The following is an 18,230-nucleotide window of genomic DNA, read 5'->3' on the forward strand; positions in this document are numbered from 1 at the left end:
ATCCTGTCTTCATGTCCCACGTAACTTCAGTGCTAACAAGGTTGGAGAAACATTTGATGGCTCAAGAGAATCCTTCGGAGTGTGGATTAAAGACACTGCTGACTTTGCCAACAATCCAGACAAAGTGATTTTCAACAGTAGCAAGGCAGAAATCAGCGACCTAATGGAAATCACTGGAGACCTGAGTCAGAGAAACTGCACAACCTTATTTCACAGGTTAAACACAACTTCCACGGCCAGATACTTCTTCAGAGTTGAGAACAGACCATTTCTGGCAACAGCTGGTTGTGATCCTCTAGAAATAACAGTCAAAGGTGAGAGATTCTATACAATTCTGATTCTAAATAAAAAGTTAAATCAGGTGCCATTTTGGTTTAAACAGCAAACGTAGTGAACCTTATCTACACTACATTTCTGCTGTAGGCTGTTCAACCGTATGAGTGCTGGGTAAAACAGTGGTGGATTGTAAATAATGTAAGTACAGTTACTCAATTATTTATTTGAGTATTTACTTTACTACAGTTTGGAAGCAAATGTCATACTTTTACTCCATTAGATTTATTTAACATAGTTACTTTTTTCATATAAATCACATGATATGCTGTTGATATGATGCCCTTTATAGTAATTATTAACCAAGTATTTAACATATTACATTTTGATAATAAAACTTTTGCTCCAATACTTCAGTAACATTTTGAATTCATAATGGAATATTTTAAGAACATAGTATTTTACTTATGTTAAGGATCCGAGTACTTCTTCTTCGACTTCTGGTCAAATGTGACAGAAACCAGGTGTCATTGATTTGAATGTCTGACTGAATACACTATCAATAGACACTTTAAATGCAGAACTTTACTGCATCACATGCCTAGGGGAAGTACCGTAGCAGTAACAGGAAAAATCTAAATGAATGCGACTTTGTTCACTTTGTTACCCTTCCAAGATAAAACTAAGAGGTACTGAAATTATTAATGGGAGATTACATGAGAATTTACACTTACACAAATGTTAAAGGTTAAAAACACAGCACAGTGTTTTTCAGTGTATAATCTGATAATCTTTCAACCACAGATTCTCCTCCAAGCCCCAGAATTAAAATGTCAAACCCAGGTGATCTGAAGGAGGCAGAGTCTGTCACTGTAACCTGCTCAGCTCCAGCTCCCTGTCCACACTCCCCTCCTAAACTCACCTGGACTCTCCAACAAGACCCTCCCAACACCAACATGATGGATTCAACATCACCTGCTCTGCCAGCTATCCTGTGAATGAAGGGAAAGATGTGAAGACAGCAGAGGAGACAAAGACTCTCCATGTTTCATGTAAGAACAACCTGTGATTGTCAGCACATGATGGTATGATTTGAATGAAGTTAATCTCACATTTTCCTCAGATGCTCCTAAGGACAAGCAGCTTCACCTGGTTCAAGGAGAGCCAAGATGGAGACATGAAGGTCTCACAGGGAGAGATTTACAGCTTTAATGCCACAGAGGGAGGACGTTATTAATGTGTGGCCACAAATGGGCTTGGTAATGGAAAGTCAACAACGATCCTGCTGACTATTGGTAAACACGAAACTGTCACTACAATTCAATGTCAAATTCATTTAATTAAACTATCAAAAGGACGTGCGTTGATATTTGAAGGTAGCAGCAGGAGTCCTGGTTTGAGATGTTCTCATGTCTCCCAGTGAGTGGAATCTGACCATGCTGTTGGGTTGCAGGTGATCAACTGATTGGGACGGTAGGCCTAGATGTTCATCTGATATTGAAGATGCTGGGAATCATAATGCTCGTCAGTACAATGGTCATCTTTGAATGGTGAGACAAACTCTCCTGTGATATGACATGCAGCTACACACTAATTTGTATATTTGGCTGTAGATCATTATTGTCACGATATTCATGTTATGTCACGTTTTTATGTCTAGGTTTGGGTGTTTTGCTGTTCTCCCTGTCATGTTTTCCTCCCTGTCGTTAGTTTCCCTGGTGTGTCTAGTTGTCTGATTGTGTTCACCTGTAGCCCTTGTGTTTCTCCTCCCCTGCCCGGCTGTTTCTCGTCTTGTGATTACCCCTCCCTGTATTTAGTCTTGTCTCTTCCGGTGTTCAGTGTTGGTTCGTCTTTTGTTTGTGACCGAGTTCACCGTGGAGTGTTTTGTCTGTCCCTGTGATATGTTAGCCCTTGAAATAAAGGTATTGTCAGTATTATCTGCGTTTGGGTCCTACCTGCTTCACTCCTCGTATCAATTATCATCACAACATAAACAAAAACAAATGTTTTCCTTTTTTTCCAGCTGGTTCGGATCAAGACGCTCTTCTGAACCAGAGGAGGAATCCACCAGACGAGGAGAGGTATTTCATATTGGACACATTTAACTGCCTGCATGACAACGAATACAATTCCAACTGAAAATAGTTCCTAATTTAATTCTTAGGGATCAATAAACTAGGGTTTATTTGTAGTTGTTCTTGTGTTAGGATGTGCATAATTAAGAAGGAATTATCCTCCAATGATTATACTTTTTAACAGAAGTGACATCACATGCAAAGCAGCACATCTCACTACTGAGACATCAGAGCTGGGTGCAGGCATTTACGAATGTTCACTATTGATTTTGTAGCAGGTTAAAGCAATGAAAATAACTAAAACATCTGGTTATGTTACCTTATATCGCAGACTTGTGATGTAAGAAGTTAGCTGGTGACAAATGGAGTGTTTAGGAGCTAAGGAGCAACAAATATGAAAGATGAATATTCTCCAGCTATCAGACGTATGACTCCAAATGAAGGCTGATGTTGCTCCATGTCTGATGGAAGTGTAAAAAGGTAACATGTGTGCTATAATAATTATATGAATTGGTCCATTAAAACACAGATTGCTGATAACAGAACATCAGACATAAATACCAAGAAAACATAATCATAGACAAATACAAGTATTCCCCAATAAAAATCAAGTCATACTTTAAACCTGCATTCATTTATTTTGAGTGCTGTCCAACAAGCGCTAACACAACATTAACGTAGTATCACCTTGTAAAGATTATACAGCAAACATTATATGTGTGCTTTTTAGTGTGCGAGTTTCCACTTATTCTTTAAAGATCCCCTATCATACTCTTTTTCAACAATATATTACAGGTCTCAGATATACACAAAATATGTCTCTGAAGTGTTTGGCTGAAATACCAAACAGATCATTGCAGCATCCCATAATCCCCTCTGTTTCAGCCCCGTTTCAAAAGTGCTGATTCTGTGTCTGTAGCTTTAAATGCTAATGAGCGGCTGCTGGCCACGCCCCTCTGAGAAGCTATTGGTTTGAACAAACACAATGTTCTATGAGGAGATTCAGGTGATAAGGTGGGGGGGGGGCGGGAGTTACCTTGTTTGGTGATTGGCTAGTGGTTGTACAACCCAAAAAATTGTATGACATCACAAAGTGGCCAAAATGTGATCAGCTCATTTTCAGACAGGTTTTTATATAAATGGACAAAAAGAGAGGGAATCTATTTTCCTGAAACTTTCAGAATCTCTTTACACAGAAGGGAGACATGTTTATGTATAAAAGACAGGAAAAAGTGGATTTTGCATAAAAGGTGACCTTTAAATGGTCTTTTTAGTTATTCGGTTGATTGCTCCGTCTGCTGTGCAGTGTATGGTGTTGTGAGGTCCTGAGACATAACTGTTATTCTGTGGCTACACAAATTACATGTTGCAACTATTTTTAATCTTTACAGATACTAAATCTCTTAAGTTACAGTAACCTCTCCTCTTATTTTTCAGGACGCAGCAGAAGCAGACTGTGTCAACCGTGTGGTCGAGTTACAAACATCCTGAGTCACAAAGAGAGCAGGAAGACGTTCAGTTCACTTTTACTGAAAGAAAATGCTGTATTGATTTGCCGGTACCACTTTACAATAAGACTACCCTTATAAAGGATTCATAAAGGGTTTATAATTAGGTTATGAATAAGCTTGTAAAGACTTTGTTAATCATTAAGAATCATTTATAAACCAGTTCTATACATCAACACAGGCTCACTATTTGGCAAGATGACTAAGCCTTATATTGGCTACTTAGCGAGAATCAACACAGTGGTTGATGCTGGCTGATGAAGAAGACGAAGTACGCTAATTAGCCAATATAAGGCTTAGCAGTCCAGATAAATGTGGGCTCACTATTTGGCAAGCAACCGGTCACAGTTGCCCTGTTTATCTAATGTTTTATAAAAGCTTATTAATGATTTATAAAGTGTTCACAACCTAATTAATAAATTAATTACAAACTATTCGTAAACCCTTTATAAGGGTAGTCTTATTGTAACGTGGTACCTGATTTGCCTTATATGTTCCACATTAAGAAGGAGTGACTTACAGGATGCAGTGAGTGGTGTGATGAAAATAAAAAGAGGATATTAGCAGAGAGACGATATATGGGTCATGATGTGGCATCCAGCAGATACAAAAGCCTGGTGTGTGTGTCCACACTTCCTTTTTTCTAACAAGACTAAATACTGTAGAGCATTTGTTGGACACCTTACATTACTTCCTGGATTTCACATTTTGGTAAGACAATCATTTCAATGCTTTCTACAACATTTTGCAGGCATGTTTGGTTTAGGATAAAAAAACCATTTCGTAATTATTTGCCTTAGTGTGCCACTTCAATTCAGATTTCTGTAAATAATCAATTGTACCATGTTCTTTGAATATGACCCTAAACCTTAGTGAATAACATGTTGAAGTGTTTGTACTGTACGCACAAGTAAAAAGTTCTTCATTAATTTGTCTCACGTTAAACGTAATCATGGCACATGATTTTTATTTTGTTCTTTTTATTCGTAATTGCTTAACTTGTATTTCTGTTGGATGCATGTGAACTGTGTTAAATTAAAAACAAATCAGGGGTTAAAAAGAATTCTGTGAAGAAGCTTTGAATGTTAGAAAAATACATTCAGATATCTAAGTTACTGTTTTGATGATGATAAAATGTAATATTTAAAATGGTAAGCACCAACATTATGAATTAAAAAAAGTTAATATTTCCTGTTCTTGAAATATGTCATTATTTTTGTTCACGACATGACTCATGTCCTTTGAAACCTTAACGTCTAACTTCCTTCCTACTTTTAAGAAAAGAGAACAGTCTCTGCCACATAATAATTAATGAAGTTGGTGATTTGGCTCCTTACTTTAATAATAACAGAATAACAGAAAATTAAATACATACCTTTTGGATTTTGAATTGGCAATTTATTTTCCACCTATTATTCATGTGTGTTTATATACAGAGTATAACAAAGATAGTAAAAGGATGATGAAATCTTTGCTTTACTGTCTCTGTTAACATCCAGTCCAAATGTATTGACACTCTGATCATTACTTAGAGAACTACAAGAGAAGACTACATTTTCACTATAGCTATGGACCAACATTTTATATTTCTTACACAACCATCCACTTTAAAAAACCATGATTGTGCGTTGTTCTACCTCGGTTAGGGGTGGTGTGTTCATCTTTTATCACAGGGAAAGTGCAGCGTTGATAAGAAATGCAGTAAATGTAGTATGTTCTAGCTGTGGGCTCATGTGGTAAGGAAACATTTGACTGAACTCAGTCTTTTATTGTTTTTTTTATATTTTCTGTTAATTATTTCAAAGCATAATATTGCAGAAGGATTTAAATTGAAAGTGTCAAAAACTAACTGGTTGTACAGGGTAAGTTTCTGTGGTGCCTTTGGAGTAGGGAAGTTGCTAAAAGCACTTTGTAAAAACTGAATACGTTATATGTATGATTACTACAAATGAAAAGTAACAGTGTTCTTGTTTTTGCAAATCCAGAATCCTGAATATGGTGACCAACATGTTGCTGCTAGTCCTCTTTGTTTCAGGTGAGATGTTTGTTACTTTAATAGTTTACAATCTTTACTTAGAAAAAGCAGAAATACCAGAATGACTCCTTTGTTCACATCCTGAGTTTGAATACAATTTGCTTACTAGACACAGTTTGTTAATATGCTCTTTTTTCTTCCTACAGATCTCCCACATCTTGTTGAAGGTGCTTGTTACCAGGCCCTTGACATCACCACCCCGAAGCAGATTGAAGCACTGAGTGGATCCTGTTTGCTGATCCCGTGTAACTTCAGCGCTGTCCCAGCTGAGAGCTTCAGCAGCTCACGAGAAGTCTTTGGAGTGTGGAGTAAAAAAGAGCACACATTTGATGAAACTAAAGAAAACTGGATTTTCCACAGTGATTGGTCAATCAACAGATATCCAATGAGTCTTACAGGAAACCTGAGTCAGAGAAACTGCACCACTCTGTTTTCTAGTTTGAATAAAAGTCACACAGACAAATACTTCTTCAGGATTGAGAACAGCCCATTTCTGGCAACAGCTGCATGTGCTCCTCTTCAGATAACAGTGAACGGTAAGAGACTTTTTGTTGGAGTAGTCTTACCTTTATTGTTAAACTATACATCTAGGATAATCAATGTATCAGTTATTACAGAAATTATTCAGACAATCAAAAAGTCATAATATCTGAAACCTGCTAAATCCAAATATATTACAGTATATAATATTGTATACATTACTTTTACAAATAATGCACGTCTACATGCACAGATATGAGTCTCATGTGGATAACATCATCTACATAAAGGATGCAGCTGACTGACCTTTCTTTTCACGTTTTACAATAAGATGTACATTTTTTTATTTCTGTTGAAAACTGTATTGGCCTGTATCCTCACATTTAAAATGTGTTAAACCAAAGATTCTCCTCCGAGCCCCACCATTGAGATCTCAGGAGATTTGAAGGAGGCGGAGTCTGTCACTGTAACCTGCTCAGCTCCAGCTCCCTGTCCACACTCCCCTCCTAAACTCACCTGGACTCTCCAACAAGACCCTCCCAACACAATGGAGGAAAACCCAAGTCGGACCTTCACGACTAAGATCCAGAAGACCCTCACTCTGTCAGACCAACATGATGGATTCAACATCACCTGCTCTGCCAGCTATCCTGTGAATGAAGGGAAAGATGTGAAGACAGCAGAGGAGACAAAGACTCTCCATGTTTCATGTAAGAACAACCTGTGATTGTCAGCACATGATGGCATGATTTGAATGAAGTTAATCTCACATTTTCCTCAGATGCTCCTAAGGACACCTCCGTCAGTCCACCCTCAGGTTCGGTGTCAGCGGGCAGCTGGGTGGAGCTGAGCTGCTCCAGCAGAGCCCAGCCTCCCGTCAGCAGCTTCACCTGGTTCAAGGAGAGCCAAGATGGAGACATGAAGGTCTCACAGGGAGAGATTTACAGCTTTAATGCCACAGAGGGAGGACGTTATTACTGTGTGGCCACAAATGAGATTGGTAATGGAAAGTCAACAACGATCCATCTTAAACTCAAAGGTAACAGGACTGGACCCACAAACTCAGCCCTTTATAGGAAAACACTACAACAACTAAATATTACTTTTATATTACTAAACCGTTTTACACGAAACTCAGAAATGGCTCATCTAAAAGTCCAAAAAATATCCATCTGGCTAACGGAGGTAAACAAAGAAATGTACTGCATACGTTTGTGAAATAGGAGCAGGTGTCACGATTCTCATGTTATGTCACGTTTTTAGTTTTGTATGTCTAGGTTTGGGTTTATTTTGCTGTTCGGTTCTCCCTGTCATGTTTTCCCTCCGTGTGTATTGTCTTGTCCCTCTCCCTATGTTTTTCCTCCCTGTCGTTAGTTTCCCTGGTGTGTCTAATTGTCTGATTGTGTTCACCTGTGGCCCTTGTGTTTCTCCTCCCCTGCCCGGCTGTTTCTCGTCTTGTGATTACCCCTCCCTGTATTTAGTCTGATCTCTTCCTGTGTTCGGTGTCGGTTCATTGTTTGTCTTTCCCTTCATGTCACGCTCCATGTTTGTCCTTGAAGTTTTGGTCCTGGATTTTACTCGTGCTCCCCTGTTTTTGGGTAATGCTAACTTTGTCTCTTGTTTTCTTTTGTCATCTGCTTTTTTTTCAAATTAAAGCTCACTTTTTGTTAATACTGCTTTTGGGTCCTACCTTTTCCACGCACCCTGACAGAATGAACCGACCTACAATGGACCCAGCGGATTTTTATAATTTTGAGTTGGATCTGTTCGATCTGGATTTCTCCCTACAGTGTTATCATGCCGAGTGGAGTGGAACCTCTTCTAGAAGGGACAAAAAGGCACAAATGGAGGTGGCCGAAATGCCTTGGTTGAGGAGTTTGTTGCCTGAGTGGCTACAACTTTTCGCAAGTTGTCCTGAGGACTTGTCCAAAGCCTCTAACCCTTTCCTGGGGTAAGACCAGGCCTTGGGAGGCCCACGGATCCTCCAAAGAATCTCTAGAAGACGCAAGACCAAGATTCCAACCCGTGCTCCAGTGGTTCAGGTTCCAGTGCCGGCCCACATAGCCATTGTTCCGGCTCCAGAACCGGCCCACAAGGCCATGGATCCTTGCACCAGTACCGGCTCACACAGCCATGCTTCCGTGCTCCATTACCTGGCTTACACAGCCAGGGTCCAGGCTTCTGCTCCACGCCCAACAGCCATGGTTCCGGCTCCAATGCCGGCCCCAGCAGCCATGGTCCTTGTTCCAGAACCGGCCCCAGCAGCCATGGTTCCGTGCTCCAGTGCTGGCCCACACAGCCATGGTACAGTGCTCCAGTACCATCCCACACAGCCATGGTTCCGTGTTCTGGTTCCTTGCCCAGCAGCTATGGTTCCGGCTATAGTGCCGGCCCCAGCTGCCATGGTCCCTGCTCCAGAACCGGACCTTACAGCCATGTTTCCGGCTCCAAGACCGGCCCACACAGCCATGATCCAGGCTTCAGTTCCGGTTCCCACAGCCATGGTTCCGGCTCCAGAACCGGCCGATGCAGCCATGGTCCCTGCTCCAGAACCGGCCCATACAGCCGTGGTTCCGGCTCCACTTCCAGCCATGGTTCCGGCTCAAGTACCGGGCCCAGCAGCCATGGTCCCGACCCCGGCTCCTCATCTCCTGTTGGCTCTCCGGCCAACGCCAGCAGCCCGTGTCCTGTTGGCGTGACGGCCAACGCCAGCTCCCCGTGTCCTGTCGGCATACCGGCCGACTCCAGCACCTCGTCTCCTGTTGGCTCTCCAGCCGACGCCAGCTCCCCGAGTCCTGTCAGCGTACCGGCCGACTCCAGCACCCTGTGTCCTGTCGGTGGACCAACCGTCTCAAGTCACCTCTCCAGTTCCCTCTCAAGTCACCTCTCCAGTTCCCTCTCAAGTCACCTCTCCAGTTCCCTCTCAAGTCTCCTCTCAAGTCCCATCTCGTGTTCCCTCTCGAGTCCTCTCTCGAGTCTCTTCTCGAGTCTCTTCTCGAGTCCCCTCTCGAGTCCCCTCTCGAGTCTCCTCTCGAGTTCCCTCTCAAGTCTCCTCTCGATTTCCCTCCCAAGTCCCCTTTCAAGTCACCTCTCGAGTCCCCTCTCAAGTCCCCTTTCAAGTCACCTCTCGAGTCCCCTCTCAAGTTCCCTTTCAAGTCACCTCTCGAGTCCCCTCTCAAGTCACCTCTCGAGTTCTCTCTCAAGTCTCCTTACAAGTCAACTCTCGAGTCCCCTCTCAAGTCTCCTCTCGAATCTCCTCTCGAGTCCCCTCTCAAGTCCCCTCTCAAGTCCCCTTTCAAGTCACCTCTCGAGTCCCCTCTCAAGTCCCTACCCAATGTTCTGGTCCATTGGAGGTTCCGCTGGGGGTCCTGCCAACTCCATGTCCTGTCCCGTTGGGGGTCCCGCCGACTACTCTTCTGCCGGGGGTCCTGCCAACCCTATGTCCTGTGCCGTTGGAGGTCCCGCCGACTACTCTTCTGCCGGGGGTCCTGCCAACCCTATGTCCTGTGCCGTTGGAGGCCCTGCCGACTACTCTTCTGCCGGGGGTCCTGCCAACCCTATGTCCTGTCCCGTTGGGGGTCCCGCCGACTACTCTTCTGCCGGGGGTCCTGCCAACCCTGTGTCCTGTGCCGTTGGAGGTTCAGCTGGGGGTCCTGCCAACTCCATGTCCTGTCCCGTTGGGGGTCCCGCCAACTACTCTTCTGCCGGGGGTCCTGCCAACCCCATGTCCTGTCCCGTTGGGGGTCCCGCCGACTACTCTTCCAGCGGGGATCCTGCCAACCCTATATGCTGTCCCGTTGGGGGTCCCGCCGACTACTCTTCTGCCGGGGGTCCTGCCAACCCTATGTCCTGTTCCGATGGAGGTCCCGCCGCCATCTCTCTCGCCGGGGGTCTTGCCAACTCCTGGTCCTCTTGCGTGGGGGATCCTGCCGAAGCCTGTCCCACCGGCTCCGGTTCCTGCCCGTCCTCCGGAGTTGTTCCTGCCGCTGCCTTCGCCCTCGTGCCTTGCCCCCCGGGCCGTCCGCCCAAGACCCGCTCCATGGACTCTGCCTTGCCCCCGGGCCGTCCGCCCGAGATCCCCTCCAGTTCCTCTGCCTTGCCTCTGGGCCCAAACCCGTCCTCCGGTCCCCCTCCACCCCCCCTGCTGGACGTTTTGGGATTTTTTTGTGTGTTTAGGGACGTCTAGAATCCGTCCCTTGAGGGGGGCGTGGGGTTCAGTCATGATTCTCATGTTATGTCACGTTTTTAGTTTTGTATGTCTAGGTTTGGGTTTATTTTTGCTGTTCGGTTCTCCCTGTCATGTTTTCCTCCGTGTATATTGTCTTGTCCCTCTCCCTATGTTTTTCCTCCCTGTCGTTAGTTTCCCTGGTGTGTCTAATTGTCTGATTGTGTTCACCTGTGGCCCTTGTGTTTCTCCTCTCCTGCCCGGCTGTTTCTCGTCTTGTGATTACCCCTCCCTGTATTTAGTCTGGTCTCTTCCTGTGTTCGGTGTTGGTTCATTGTTTGTATTTCCCTTCATGTCACGCTCCATGTTTGTCCTTGAAGTTTTGGTCCTGGATTTTACTCGTGCTCCCCTGTTTTTGGGTAATGCTAACTTTGTCTCTTGTTTTCTTTTGTCATCGGCTTTTTTTGTAAATTAAAGCTCGCTTTTTGTTAATACTGCTTTTGGGTCCTACCTTTTCCACGCACCCTGACAGCAGGTATTTTTGGATAAAGCAGTTAATGCATCAATGTAAATATATGCAAAAATGGGAATAATGAGTTTGATGGGAAGTTAAAAAACACATTTACATAGAAAAATGTGGTCTATAAATGATAAGTTAGGATTTAATTAAATTAGGCCACATAAAATAGGACGAAAAGAGATTTGTAATTTGAAAGGAAAGTGAAAAGAGGAAGAGAGAAAATAAAAAACAGAATTTCATCAACTGAGAAAACATTTTGAGTTTCAGCTTCATCATTGTCTGTTTTTCCTAAATACTGTATGAAGTCAAGCTCTACATGAAATCTGGATTATAGCCACGAATGTTTTTTTTCCTGTAGGAAATGATGGCTCTTCACCATGGGGGGGAGTTGTCGGGGGGATCGTTGGGATCATGATACTCATCTGTTTTGCTGTTGCTGTTTGGTAAGTAACTCAAATCAATTTAATATCCACATCTATTACATGAAGCTGACCGCTCTTTATCTCTTCCAGGTGGTTGAAGTCCAAACATACAACTCAAGAACAGTCACAGGTGGGAAATACTCAAATATGCAGAACATATATGTGTTGTGAACACTTTCTTAAATAGACTGGAGACTGCACTGACTAAGTTCCTTATCTGTGAGTAAATGTGGCACAATGAACCACTGTCATGGTGTTTCATCAGAGTTCCTATTTCTATGTATCAACTCTCAGCAGGGGGAGCAGATCAGGGGAGAACATGAGACACAAATCAATAATACGCAGAGGCTAACAGCTGTCCAAGAATCAGCCGCAGCAACAGAAACAGGAGAAGAGATCCACTACGGAGAGATCAACTTCTCCAAGCAGAGGAATCAAAGTACCCCTGTCTCAGAACAGCACGGTGGTCAGACGGAGGACACGCTGTATGCTGAGGTCAAAGTGTCAGAGACAGCAAACAGACCGGAAGACCTCTACGCTCAAGTGAAAAGGAAATGAATGTATAGACATGTATTTTTTTTGACAAATATTCAGTTTTTTTTATTGCCACAAGAACCTGTTTGCTTCAAAACTTGAAGTTATTTTCCATATATTTAAAGTGTCATATTTCTATTTTTTTGAAGTGCACTTTTATGTTATTGATTGCTTTAATAAAAGGCCCTGCTATGTAACAAACTGCAAAATCATCAGACTATAAGAAGTAAAGTTAGACGATGATGAATAAAATAGGAAGTAACATTTTTAAAATATCTTAATTATCTGGTTTAGTCAACTATCTGTTATTTTCACTCGAGATATGATCTGAGAAATGATGTGTATTTTTGTGTAAAGGTCATTTCGCAAAATAAACCAACAAGTATTTATTTTTTTGTTTAACTTGAAGTAATGCTTAAAACACTTCCCAACTTGAAAAACTATAACGTATTATTATTATATAGTAGGGTATTGTATTCATTTTAATTATTTATGAAGCATGTATATATTTGGGTGTTGAAGTTTTTACAGTGTTAAAATATTCATTAATTATAGCTACATATGTGTATTGTTGCCTATTTTATAATGATACAGAGGATGATGCAAAGCTATCAGGGTCTTCCAAATTAAAGAGGTGCAAATGTACATGAATGAACTAAACAGAGTCAGAACTAAACATGGTAAAGCAGCGTTCAGTTATTATGCTCCAAATATCTGGAACAAACTCCCAGAAACCTGCAGGTCCGCTGCAACTCTTACTACTTTTAAATCCAGGCTGAAGACTTTTCTTTTTGTCGCTGCTTTTAATTGAACTATTCATATCTTAGACTGCACTGTAACTTTTATCCATGTATTTTTTCTTTTAATGTTTCTTTTATTAACTTTTGTTTTTATTGACTGATTTTATATGCCATTTTCTTAATGTCTTTCATTTTTTTGTAAAGCACTTTGAATTGCCTTGTGTTGAAAGTGCTATATAAAAAAACTTGCCTTGCCTTGCCTTACAGTATGCTCCTTAATTAATACAAATGAATCCATCAAATAAACACAATTTACAAAAACAAGACTAAATGTGTGATTATATTTCACATCATTAATCCAAATCTGCAAAGTAACTAAAGGTGTTAAATACATGTAGTGGAGTAAAAGTACACGATGTACCTCTGAATTGTTGTGGAGTAGAAGTATAAAGGAGCAGAAAATTGAAATGCTCAAAAAACAAGTACCTCAAAATGGTCCTTAAGTGAAGTACTTGAGTAAATGTACTTAGTTACTTCACACCACTGGATGTAGGACATGGCATGAGTTCTGTTGCAGTTTTTTATGTTTCATTAAAGATCCTGTAATACAGAGTGTGTCCACTGGGTGTCACTGTTGCTCACACGGTGGTCCTAATGCAGTGGTGTATTGTAGGGTACTGTCCCCTTCATAATGTCATATAGTTACTTTTATTTAAAGGATGTGATATGAATTTGTAAAATTCAACTCATCTACCCAGTGGCAAAGAAAGTATCTTACATTTGCTCCACAGTAACACAATACTACATTAAAATAATGTCATGAATTAGTGATAAAAACAAAACAATATCATGTTTTAAATAATGTAATGCCCCAAATTAATAATATTTAAATTTAAATTATTATAATGATATATGTTGTATCCTGCATGAAGAGCTAGAACGTTTTTATTGCAGTATTCCTTTTTTGAATGTGATGTATTATTTTTAGGCACTGCTGCATATTTGTTTTACCATAGTCTATTTATTTATTATTACATTTGATTTTTAACTTGCCTTTTTATATAATATGTAACTCTTCTACTTTAATCTGCAGAATCTGAAGAATAAAGGATTTCTGATGTTTCACATGTACTTCCTGTTTTTGTAATGTAGGTCACTCCGGTGTACCACTAAACCAGCAGGACTTTCTGCGTGGTGCTGAAACACAAAAAGTATCCCCGGGGTTAAATTACACCCTAAACAATGAAGTTGGTTATTTGCATTTAAACTCAAATTCACCCTCTGATATTCATTTCCCACAGAAGAGTGGGAGTGTCGCTGAGTACCCCCCTCGTCTGAGGATGGGAGTGATTACTTGGACCGCTGTGAGTATGGCTAACACAGTCGGTCGTGTGATGTGTCTGACCGCACTGGCCAAGAAAGACCGAGACGATCTCCTTGGGGCCCCCGTTGCCACGGAAGGGCTCTCCGAATCGATATCCTCGGTCGCCTGGAGGGAGAGAGGGCGCAGCCTCCTTGTTTGACCCCATAACAAGGTAATCTTTTCCAAATAAAAACGATAACTTGTAATCCAGTCTGAGTGTCTTTTCTTTCCACACACCCACACAGACACGTAATATTGACCGGATCACCTCCGGAGGGGGTCCCCACTGGGACGGGTGACCTCCTACATCACAGTGTTCACTGCGCCCTGTGGTGCTCCATGGCTCTGAGCGACGACCCGCCCTTGGGGGTGGACGCGTTTGCACACGAGCCATGGCCAAAGAAGCTGCTTTACGTCTTTCCACCGTTGTGTCTCATTCTCACGCTCCTGGGGAGGGTGAGGCGAGAATATCTGTCAATCATCCTAGTGCTACCTAGGGCGCCGTGGTACTCAGAGATGACACAGATGAAAGTGGGCCAGCCCTGGGTGCTCCCCCAGTTCTGGGGGGCGATGTCTCAGGAGGCAGGTGCAATTGGGGCGTTACCCACTCTGGGCCAACCTCTCCAGGCTTGGCTCCTGAGAGGGACAGGCTAAGGTAACAGGACTGGACCCACTAACTTTGACCTTTAAAGAAACATTACAACAACAAAATACTTCTCACATTACTAAACCCGTTTGACAATGAACTCTTGAGAAATGGCTAATCTAAAAGAAAAAAAAACACCCTCTGAACATTAAACATTTGGATTTGAATCCCCAAATTATTTTAGAGATTGCAAAATAATGTTTCAATATAGTTTTCCTGTTGTTCACCCTTTCAACCTTTCACCTATTTATTTCAATTCATCAGACTTTTCTCCAAAACCAGGTTTAAAAAGTGGAACTTGTGCTACATTAGTTACATGTCTTCTTTAAGTACACTGTAAGAAACGTACTGTGATATTCACAGTATTTAACTGGCAGCAATTGACAAGTTACTTACTGTAAATTGAATGACAGTAAGTAACTTGTCAATTGCTGCCAGTTAAATACTTTAAAGGTAATCACAGTATTTACACATTTTTATTTACAGTAACAGTGTAAAATGAAACACAGTAACTTCCAAGTACTGTATTTGTGTTTACGGTAATAGTGTTTTAACTGTAAAATGAAACACAGTAATTAGCTTCTTTTTTTTTTAAGGTATTACGGTAGTACTTTTTTAGCTGTATAATGAAACAAAGTAACTTCCAAGCACCGTGTTTGTGTTTACGGTCATAGTATTTTAACTATAAAATAAAACACTGCCATTTAAAAAGTACTGTATTTTTGTTTATGGTAATAGTGTTTCAACTGTAAAATAGAGACTTTAATGCTATAATTTTAAGTTACAGTATCAGTATTGTAACTGTAAAACAATTTATTATAGTATACTTCATGTCATGCTGGTAATTTACAGATTACCAGAAATTCTTGACACAATTTTAAAGCTCACCAATAACTGCAGGGAGACAGCAAACAATACATTGTAACCATGTATTCTTAATTGTTGAAACCTAACCCCTCTATAATGGAGCCAGCGTATCAGGGAGTCATCATTGGGATCATCCTACTCATCTCCCTGGTTGTCATTGTTTTGTAAGCCTCACAAATCAAAGCATTCAAGGTACACATTTTCTAATTTCCTGAATAATTTCTTATCGACATGACCGAAAGAACGAGATCGCGGGTACAAGCGGCCGAGATGGGTTTTCTCCGCAGGGTGGCTGGTGTCTCCCTTAGGGATAAGGTGAGAAGTTCGGTCATCCGGGAGGGACTCGGAGTTGAACCGCTCCTCCTTCGCGTCGAAAGGAGCCAGTTGAGGTGGTTCGGGCACCTAGTTAGGATGCCACCTGGGCGCCTCCCTAGGGAGGTGTTCCAGGCACGTCCAGCTGGGAAGAGACCAAGGGGTAGACCTAGAACTAGGTGGAGGGATTATATCTCTTCGCTGGCCTGGGAGCGCCTTGGGATCCCCCAGTCAGAGATGGTTGATGTGGCCAGGGAAAAGAAAGTTTGGGGCTCTCTGCTGGAACTGATACCTCCGCGACCCGACCACGGATAAGCGGGAGAAGATGGATGGATGGATGGATTTCTTATCGACTTTTTTACTTACAGCGCTCTGTTGCGTGGGAGACGGGGGTTTTGGACGTGCTCAACTGAACAACAGAGTCTGGTAGGAATCAATTGTTTACAATAATGGACTGTATACTGTAGGAAAAATCACATGTCTAAGTTTCTCCATGAGTAAAAAAGAGGAAGAAACGCAACAGATCTGTACAAATATCCAGTTTCTAACATGATGTGGTGAAAGATTGTACAAACCACAAAAGAGGAATCATCTTTTGACAGACATATTTGCTGCTGCGCTGCTTACGTTTTTACAGAATGAAGAGCTGACTATTGAGGAGCCGGAAGAGGAAATCCACTACGGAGAGATCGATTTCTCCAAGCAGACCCCTGGTCGACCCCTGTCCCGGTGCAGGACGGGGGGCAGAAGGAGGAAACGCTGTACGCTCAGGTCAAAGTACCACACACAGCAGACAGCCTAACACAGGCTGCTAGGCAACCAGAGGACCTCTACGCTCAAGTGAAGAAATTATGCAAAGACACAAAGTCCATTAAAACATTTTGAAGATAAACATTATTGAATAACTCAAGTTTGTAGAAATGGAGACCTGGAATGTTTTAACACAATGAAGGGAAACTCATAACCTCCCACATCTGCAGCTTTATGTCAGTTGTAAACATGTAAATATGTGTGTGTGTGTGTGTGTGTGTGAGACACTTGAAGCACTCGTGCATCTTTTGAAATGTTTGAAATTGCATTTAAGTAATCTCAGTTTCTTATGTATGTATTGTGAATCAATTTGAATGATGCACACATTTATTTGGTTTTTATTCACCAAAATAAAATATATTTTAAGCACCTTTAAATAATCGTTATGCTCATATTTCACCATTAAAACACCTTCATTCCTCAATGTCACAATTTACAGAGTTCCTTCTGTATGTGGTCATCAAAGACAGTGACAGTTCCTTTTTTTCACCTCGGTGTTGCATGCAAGCTAACGTCATTTTAAACCAACGAAGTGCCACAGATATTCCTGTTTCTGTTTCATCAGAAAATTGTTTACCATGTTAGGGAAGTTTTGTTTCTGTTATGATTGAGTCCATATGAGTGTTTAAATTACAATTTCTTTAACTCTCTCTTCCTCTCACACTCGCACTGAGGAAATGACACTGACACTATGTTAATGTTTGCTTCCATGATTGAGTTCAGGACTGAAAGGCAATAAGTTGAAATTCATTAAAATCCATTTATTGGTTTCATTTAGTCATTTTAAATTTGAGTAGCTTTCTTCACAACAATTAAGATGGGTGTTAGAATGTAACTAAGTGTTGGGGAAATATTTTCCAAGGCCCATAACTTTGACCCAGTTTATCAGTTTAAACTGTCCTGACTGAGCACACGCTCTCACGGGGGAGAGAGAAACTCCCTCTGGAGGGAACGTTGAGATTTTAGCCTTTGCAGACCATTTACATACACACAACCTATATTACACACTACAGGAAAGAGAAAAAATAACAAAAAGTATAACAGGGCACATTTATTATTTCTCCCACTGATAATGGAGATATTCAAGCAAAGAACCTCAAATGTACAGCTCAGTTAAAAGTATCCACTGTTAGGGAATCATTTGCTTAGGTATTCAACCTTCAACACAGTTCGTCATTTTCTCATGTTCTCTTCTCACTGTCTCCTTTCCCATGGCATGGGTCTACGGCCTTGAGTAACTCCAGATAAACCACCAGTGTTTGCCATCAAAGCTCCAGCTCTCCTCGTGCCTCTCTGAATCCTGTTTCCAATTGCTACAGAAGTTTCCCCCACATCCACCAGTAATTATATATTTAATATAGAGAAACACAGTGTGAAAAGCAAAACATGTATGAGTGGTTAGGGTGAGAACTTCTTCTATTCCTCTGCTGTAAAGAACCGCACAGGCTGTCTCTTCTCAAATGATAGGAAGTTGACTTCA

General features: G+C 41.6%; 1 protein-coding gene across 1 annotated transcript; it reads left to right on the forward strand.

Moving 5' to 3' along the window:
• Positions 1-1,833: 1,833 nt before the first annotated feature.
• LOC307026700 (B-cell receptor CD22-like) lies at positions 1,834-13,155 on the forward strand. The gene is made up of 10 exons (XM_079662296.1): positions 1,834-2,195; positions 2,297-2,354; positions 3,786-4,567; positions 5,842-5,891; positions 6,038-6,427; positions 6,776-7,081; positions 7,153-7,410; positions 11,415-11,499; positions 11,569-11,608; positions 11,773-13,155. Exons 4-10 carry the CDS (start codon positions 5,852-5,854, stop codon positions 12,034-12,036), a joined length of 1,383 nt encoding a protein of 460 aa, XP_079518422.1. The 5' UTR covers positions 1,834-2,195; positions 2,297-2,354; positions 3,786-4,567; positions 5,842-5,851; the 3' UTR covers positions 12,037-13,155.
• Positions 13,156-18,230: the final 5,075 nt, after the last annotated feature.

This window comes from Notothenia rossii, assembly GCF_949606895.1.
Source record: "Notothenia rossii genome assembly, chromosome: 12".
NCBI classification, from domain to species: Eukaryota; Metazoa; Chordata; class Actinopteri; order Perciformes; family Nototheniidae; genus Notothenia; species Notothenia rossii.

Excerpts from the sequence above, each read along its gene's own strand:
- LOC307026700 (XM_079662296.1), top strand. The coding sequence starts at position 5,852 with ATGGTGACCAACATGTTGCTGCTAGTCCTCTTTGTTTCAG. Across the intron at positions 5,892-6,037 it reads GCTAGTCCTCTTTGTTTCAG|ATCTCCCACATCTTGTTGAA; the intron begins GTGAGATGTTTG and ends TTCTTCCTACAG. Across the intron at positions 11,609-11,772 it reads CAACTCAAGAACAGTCACAG|CAGGGGGAGCAGATCAGGGG; the intron begins GTGGGAAATACT and ends ATCAACTCTCAG.